General features: G+C 44.7%; 1 protein-coding gene across 6 annotated transcripts in view; it reads left to right on the plus strand.

The window, feature by feature from the left end:
• Window positions 1–6,062, plus strand: part of zfand5a (zinc finger, AN1-type domain 5a) — a 7,748-nt gene extending 1,686 nt beyond the window's left edge. For 3 of the 6 annotated variants that reach the window (XM_070833609.1, XM_070833611.1, XM_070833613.1), the window contains exons 2-6: window positions 2,016–2,177; window positions 2,887–2,989; window positions 3,101–3,186; window positions 3,746–3,874; window positions 4,032–6,062. In XM_070833609.1, the coding sequence (XP_070689710.1) occupies window positions 2,016–2,177; window positions 2,887–2,989; window positions 3,101–3,186; window positions 3,746–3,874; window positions 4,032–4,180 (629 nt within the window). In that variant the 3' untranslated portion in view covers window positions 4,181–6,062. Of the gene's footprint in view, window positions 1–824; window positions 998–1,801; window positions 1,906–2,015; window positions 2,178–2,886; window positions 2,990–3,100; window positions 3,187–3,745; window positions 3,875–4,031 lie in introns of those variants that run through there. The other 3 variants (XM_070833610.1, XM_070833614.1, XM_070833612.1) reach the window with 3 other exon arrangements.
• Window positions 6,063–7,941: the final 1,879 nt, after the last annotated feature.

Below are 7,941 nucleotides of genomic sequence, written 5' to 3' on the forward strand. Positions count from 1 at the left end.
TGGGCAGTAATGCAGCTGTGAATCAGTCAAGGTGTATGAACGATTAGCTACACGTTTCATATTTTATGAATAGTGTGTGTGCTTTTCTCCCTAAAAGGCCTAATTTTGATCATTAAACATTTAAAACTTGGGCTGTTGGGCAGATTTAAACATGGATAACCTTCTACCTTCTGCCCGTTGGTGATAGGTCTCGGTAAAGGTTAGGATAACATGCCTGCTGTTTGTGTGACAGCTGGGCCCAAACATGACAGCTGAGCCACCCTGGTCATTGTTCCTTTGTGTCAGAAAGTCAACCATCTCAGGTGATCTGTTAGCTCCTATGAGCCTCCTCGTGTTCTTTGTTGTGTCTCTCGTGTTGTTTTTCTTGTCAGATGTGATGTAGTCTCACTTCAAATCAATTCCCTTCCCTTGAGGAGCTGTTTTTGATCAGACGTCTTGTGCAGGAACACGAGGGTCTGCATGTGTCGCTCCAATCCTACCGTCAAAATGTAGCTGTCCAATAATAAGCTGGTGTTTTGTGGGTTTAAAGAGAGAGATGGTGGCGATCACATGTAGAAAGAAAAAATTCCTTTCCAGTCACCAACCTCAAGCTCCTCACGTCTGGTGTTTTTCAGCAGTCAGCAGCTGGACACGTGACGCGTCAAGGGAGAGAAGGTCTTTGTGGGCTTTTCCAAGGAAACCCTTTGTTGACACGGCAGTGATAGCATGTTGGGGCAGAGGAAGGGGAGGAGGGAGTTATCGGTGAGGGGGGTGGGTGGGTGTGTGGGTAGGTTAGCTGGAGATTTAATAGCACTTGTTAGTTTGCTGGTAAGGTCGGGGCACCTCGAGTGAACTGACAGGACGTTCTGAAACAAGTGCCAGCCGCTCTTGGAACATAAAGCTCTCCTGCCCTGTTTGTGACCGTGACCAGAATATAGACCAGCTTCACACCAACGCAAGCAAGCAGCTGCCATGTTACAGCACAAAAGGGCCAAGGGTTGTTTACAGGGAATACATGGTACTGTGTGGTGGTGTTTTTTTGTTGTTGTTTTTTTTCTATGGGAGTGGCACTGGTATCAGTTGATCTGATGATTTGTAAAACAGGCAAGGAAGGGCTAGCAGACAGGATGCCTCTTCCCCAACTAATCTAGGCCTTCCTGTCTGTCTGCTTGGTCATTCATCAATGTTTTTTTGATCTGTGGCCTCAGAGGCAGCGGTTCCCTTTACGCAAATTTCTGCCGTATTGCACAGCATCAGAGCGAGGAGACAACGTCATAGCCCTGCATGTTTAGCCAAGTTACGCACTTTTTTTAATGGGTGTATGAAAAATGACACGAGGAGTTTTGAAATGCTCAGTGTGGCAAGAACCACAGAGAGGGAGGGAGGGAGGGAGGGAAATACTTTCTGAAATTGTTGACCTACTTTGTTGATCTTCATTCATTATCTTGTGTCATTTGGTTAGAACAGTGTGTCTTTTGCCTTCTGTGTTTCTGGTCTTTTCGTGGCCAAGATACTGCGAGTGAGTCAGAGTGAGTAGACTGATGAGGGAGTGTTGTGCTGTTGCGAAGAGTCACTTGTGGTCATATGATAATCGTGACACACGATGATGAGGATGATGATGATGATGATGATGATTATGTGTTACTTGCAAGAAGGTTATTCTCTGTAAAGTGTTCCTGAAGCGGTATGCAGATATGAAAATGAGAGATTGCAGGTCAAATGTTAGGAGGAGCCATAAAGACTCTTCCCAGAACTGTGACGGGGGGTTTGTGGGGGAGGAAATGGAGGGAGGAAAAGGGGGACACGGCAGCGAACAAAGCTGTGGGTCAGAACAGAGTGCCAAGGTGCTGAACAGAACAGAGCAAGTGTTGTTTGTTCTCTGGACTTCCTGTGGACCAGCGTTCATTACCGTATTCAGGCTAAAGGGCGAGTCAAAAAAATGTGCCAGAGAAGGGAAGGATTTTAGCTTTCGGCTGTATTTCTCATTGAGGTGTTCTCTGCTAACCATTCTCACTCTGTCGTTCTCATTCTGTTAGCAATGGCCCAAGAGACGAACCAGAGCCCGGTGCCCATGCTTTGTGCCACAGGCTGTGGTTTCTATGGCAACCCGCGAACCAATGGTATGTGCTCCGTATGCTATAAGGAACACCTGACACGGCAGCAGAGCAGCGACCGCATGAGCCCCCTCAGCCCTATGGGTAAGTCGGTTCACCGTGGTCCAAAAAAGAGTGTCTGTTTTTCAGAAAAAGTAAAACTGATTGCGATCTGAATTGATTTCAGAAGCCCAGAGTTTATGATGTCAACACGCACATGTACTTCAACCTATACTGCTAGAGATAAGAAGGAAGTGTAGACATTGTTTTGAAATGCAAGCAGTTCTAGGGCCACTCAATGTATTTTCCCAGCTCTCCTCCCCCTGCACTCCTGCCCTGTTTTTCCACTGTGTGTAATGAAAGACAGCTGTTTTCTTCATTACAGTGTTCAAGGTTAGGGGGGGTGTTTACTCCTTTAGACATTTCTAAGGCCGAGCGTTGACGTTTCTCTCACAATGCGACACTGTCAACCTGTCAGAGCATATTTTTCAAACAAGATAAACATGTTACGAAAGAGAAAAAAGGTTATCTTGAAGGCAGCTTTAAAGTAGCATCATTGCCAAATACATCTACATTCCCAAGTCTACTGGGGAGATTTTGAATTATTGATCTGGACTAGATGAGATGAATTTGTCTTATTATTATTTCAACAGCAATGTGGTGCAGTGCTCACAAAAATGTTTTGGTACACACAGTGTCTGCATTCACCTATGATTTTACGTATTGTGTACTGATTTGTATTGATTTCAAATGTCGTTTATCTGTGTTGTGAATTTTGTCTGATGGAGTTCTCTCTGTTGTTGTTGTCGTGCAGGCTCAGCTGGTAGTCCTACCTCAGAGGCCTCAGCCATCCAGAGACTAGAAGCCAGTTTAGCTAAGGTTGACGCCTCCCCTGCCTCTTCACCAGACATGTCTAGGTCAGTATTGGCAATATTTGACTGCTGATCTTTCTTTAAAATCACTGAGTGTGTCACTGGTTCCTTTTCCCCCACTCATCCCTGCTTCTCCTTTTCTATTTAAACCTTCAGAACTGTTCAAGGATCTCTTCCTGTGACTCAACAAATGACAGAAATGAGCATCTCGAGAGAGGACAAACCAGAACCCTTAGAGCCTGGTAAATCCCATATAAACACATTTCTAGTGACAGACAGGCTTGCGAACATAAACAAGTGGACATCTGACACACCCTAAAAGAACAGGCACAGGCAGGTGACTGCTCACATCCAGGCTTCACATGGCAAACATCGCCTTGTAGGACCCGCTGCAGCCACAGTTTATTTTTGATGCTTCGCTGCATACCTTAAACCCAACTGTTGGCTTTACTTACAGCCTCCAAGAAAGAGAGGAGGCCTAAAAATAAACGTGTTTAAAAATACCTCTACTCCAGAGGGCATTCTCAGATTTGATGCTGCCTGCCAGAGGCTTTCTTAGAGAAGTGCATTATTTTCTGCCAGGAACGGGAGACAGCAATTTAGAGATAAGGAACATGCTAATTACCATCGTTTGGGACTAAAGTACACATTCTCAGTTTCCACTGTGTTTCCATGTCTTCGTAGAGCTATGAATAAAACTCATTAACCTGCTGCTCTTGGTAATTAAAGATATCATATAATGGCAAATTAAACCTAGAATGACTAATATGTTTTCTCATTGTTGTCTTTCCTCACATGTAGTTGTAAGCCAGCCTGCTGCTTCTAGTCCTACTCCTGTAGCTTCCTCTAGCAGTGAAGAAGGCAAAAGTGACACCCCCAAACCCAAGAAGAACAGATGCTTCATGTGCCGCAAAAGGGTGGGCCTTACAGGTGAGCAGGGAGGGGATATAAAGGGACGCCTGATCATTCCTGTCATCTGGTGGTGATAAATGTTTTGCTTGTCAAAGGGTTTTTCTCTTGGCACCTCTCTGGTGTAGTCGTTCACCTCCTCTGTCCTAGCTTTGACCCCTGACCTTTGTGCTTCCAGGGTTCGACTGTCGCTGTGGCAACCTGTTCTGTGGCATCCACCGGTACTCCGACAAGCACAACTGTCCCTATGATTACAAGGCCGAGGCCGCCGCCAAGATCCGTAAAGAGAACCCTGTGGTGGTGGCTGACAAGATCCAGAGAATATAGATTTTGACAAAACGGCATCATTGGCGGCATCGATGACAACACCTATGACAAAGACTGGAGTATGAGAGTGAACCTTTTGAAATGAGCACTGGCATAAATGGCTATGTGAGGATTGAAAGGACTTGATTTACAAAATTACAACCTCAAGAAAATGATGGAAAAAAAGAAGAAAAAAATGAAAAGATCCTGTATGAGGGAGATGCATGAATGATCACTTTTCTCCTTTTTTGATTAATTAGTTTGTTTTATCCTATTTTCTGTGGTGTGACTTTGCCGCTATTCAGTCCTTTTTTTTTTTTTTTCTTTCTTTTTTTTTTTAAAGAATATGTGTTGTCTTATTAAGAGCAGCCCAGGTTAACTGTCCAGGATATGCTGTGCTCCTCTCACCCAAACCAGGCGCCATTTTGTGCCAAACCGTAGACAACCATTTTACTCAGACCCTGTCATGTGTGAGACACTGGCAGGTCTGTTAGAGCATTCAGACTACACAGTAACAGTTCACATGAGTTGTGTCCCTCGACCTTTTGAACTTCTTGTTCTGCGCTCCTTTGGTACTGGAGTCAGTCAGCGTTTCGGAGAACCGTACAACTGTCCCCCACCATGCACAAGGGGCTTTGTTACTTTGTCTCTGTCTTTCCTAGCTTTACCTACCTCACAGCTGCTGTGTTGAGCTTTGTTGTCTTCCGTTTTTACTTTGTTTTCATCAGCTTAGACCCCAGCAGAACAATTGATCATCGTGACAGTCAGCCTCAGTGACCCTCTGATCAGCACGTCTGTGTCGACTTTGATCGGTTTGATTGTGATAAGGCTGCTTCGTTATGACTGGAGGTATCATGCTAGACAGGGACAAACAAATAACTTTTCACTGAGTTCTTAACATTGTCAATGGACGTAACAGATAAAGGAGTTCCCCAACTTGTCTGCGCTCATATTGTAATCACAGACGCCTGGTGCAGGTCTGCGTGTGCCGATGTGTGGCCTGAGAGGAAGGATGGCACCCTTCCCTGGCAGGCCTGGTTAGGTAAATTTAAGCAACAGTGTAGTAGGGGCATGAATGAGTGAATGGAATAAATGCATGAGTTACGCTTCATCTGCATTAGTGTCTCAGAAATATTTGGCATCACTCAACTTCAGACTTTTTATTTGCTGAGAGACTATCTGTTATATTTTATTATTTTCTCTTTCATCGATATTGTACTGATGTTAGCGCATGTATTCAGTGCATTTGTGGAATTAGGGTATGTGAACCATGATTTCCTTTTTTTTTTTTTTTTTAATGCGCTAACAGAACGTTCATGTGAGCACAGTGAGTGTGTGTGTGTGGGGGTGGTTGTGTGTGTGTGTGTGTGTGTGTGTGTGTGTTTGGGTGTCTTGGTCCCCAACCTTTTTTGTCTGTGGAGCTACCCGGTTTTATCAGCACATGTTTACAGAACTACAGGAGCATGCCAGAGCTAGATTTATGAAAAATAATAGATACCAAGATTAGATGTAACTTCTCATCTGTCTAACAGCTATTGGTCCGTGTGTCTGCTTTAGAGCACCGTAGAGAAGTGTGCGTGTGTGTATTTGTGCGCGTGCATGTGCACATTTCTGTGCAAAAGTGTGTTTTCATGGCTGCCTGACACATTGAAACCATGTACGTTTGTGACTTGTGTTAATCCCCCTTTTTTTTTCTCCCCCTGTAAGGATGTGTTTTTCATTTAAAAGACAACTGTATGTATCCGTTTGAGTTTTTCCTTTCTGATTCTTAGTTATATGCAAATTTGTACAAAAAATGAAAAAACAACAAACTGTGTTGATATTTATGTATTACATATAATCTTGCTATCCAGCATTATGACAGAATAGTATCATGTAAATAAAACTGTACAGAGAGACATTATCAAGCCTGGTTGTGTGTTGACTTTCACAGCTTACCATTGTCTCACTTCTTAGTTTTAGTTTAGTGGAGAGTGTTTGGCTATTTCAGCAGTTTGTTTTCAACAGAGTTGTACATTTTATAGCCTTTCTTGCACAGAAAAACCTGTCAATCCAGAAGGGCACATCTAAATGGAGTCAACAGATTCATTATACCATAGCACAGTGAATATGACCTAAACATAAGGCTGTTTGGGGAAGATGAAGACAGTGATGGATCAGCACAAGACGTAGACGGGTGACAAAGTGTTGGGCCAAAATGTGCTGCTAGAACAGCATCAGTGTCCTGGCATGGATTCTCTGAACTCTACTGGAGGGATGAAGACCATTCATAACTCCCTCATTTGATTTTTTTGCTGATGTTCTATCACATAAGTCTCTAATCTGGTGACTGTGAAGGCCCTTGCATGTGATTCACATCATTTTCATATTCATCAAGTCACTCAGCGAGCCCTCGTGCCCTAAAGATGGATCGATTGCTCCCATCAGGACAGAAATGTTTCATCATAAGTAGAAAAGGGTTTTCACTCAGAACAGTGCTGTATTGACTTGCAGTGACCCTTCCCTCCAAAGGGGACAAATGGACCGGACCCATGCCAGCAAAATGCCCCCACAGCTTGACAGAGCCACCTCACTGTCAGACTCACCTGGAGGGTTTTTCCTTTAACTGGTCACCCGTAGTTATGAGTGACCACTGTGGAATTACTTTCGACCAGGATAAGAATAGTGTAGGAGCCACATGTCAGGAGCTCCAGCATTACCCTGTAATACCTTACCCTGGCTAACCCGGCCTCTTTAGCATCCTCATGTTAATACGGAGTCCTGGCAGCACAGACTGTAAACCGCGCTCAAGAGACTCTTGTCCAAACCTTGTCTGGGTCACACAGGAAGTATTAATCCCTGGACACCGGAGGAAAGCGCTCCTGTTCCGCTCTATCTAGGCTATTGCCGAACGTGCAGAACTCACACTGTCTGTGCGTGTGTTTCAGAGGCAATGTGTTTTCTCACACTCCTGTCGGGAGCTCCTGGGCAGAGTGGGTTCACAGATGGCGTCACTGCAACAGCTGCTCAGACAGCTGAGGTGTGCTCATGTGGTGTTCCTCTGACAGACAGCCACAGAGATCACATTGTCTGGACACAAGTCTGAAGTGCATGGAGGATCCACACGAAGGCACACTGGGTTGGAAAACATCAGATCCTTTAAGAGCTCAAACTCAAGGTTTTTACTGAGCTCATGCTGCACACCATCGTCCTCCCTGCTGATCATAAGTCTGCATGAACCAAAGACAGAAGACTGCCCCCCATAACTAATGCAGTGACAGATGACGGGAGGATCAACACACCCCAAATATGACCTGGAGCAACTGCAGGCAACCAGAATCACAGCTTTTTATATGTGTTTGTGTGCACGTGTGCAAAAGAGGTGGACACACATACTCCAGTGTCAGTAATCCATCTGCCCCCCCACCCCCTGCACGCACACACATGTTAACCCATCATTTGTTTCACTGATATATGCAGCTCATTTATCTGTGTCACCCACTGCCTGTCTGTCGTTGGGTGTGACAGAGGTTAGAGAGCCGTCTCAGTGGAGGTAAAATATCAGAGCCTCTGGCAGATAACGGCAGATGTTGTTGCCAGATGTGCAACAGGGCTGGATGCTTCATGAGGCCACAGATAGTAAATACAAACATGGACACGCTCCTCTCTCTCAAGAAAACTGTGGCACCCACATCAACTGCATCTTGTTCATGATACTGTTCCTAGATTCTGTGTCTAGTGCTCACCTCGTTTCAGAATGCATTATTGCGAGAGGTACACGTGTCAAACACTCGCACATATTG

This window comes from Pempheris klunzingeri, chromosome 7, assembly GCF_042242105.1.
Source record: "Pempheris klunzingeri isolate RE-2024b chromosome 7, fPemKlu1.hap1, whole genome shotgun sequence".
Lineage (NCBI taxonomy): Eukaryota > Metazoa > Chordata > Actinopteri > Acropomatiformes > Pempheridae > Pempheris > Pempheris klunzingeri.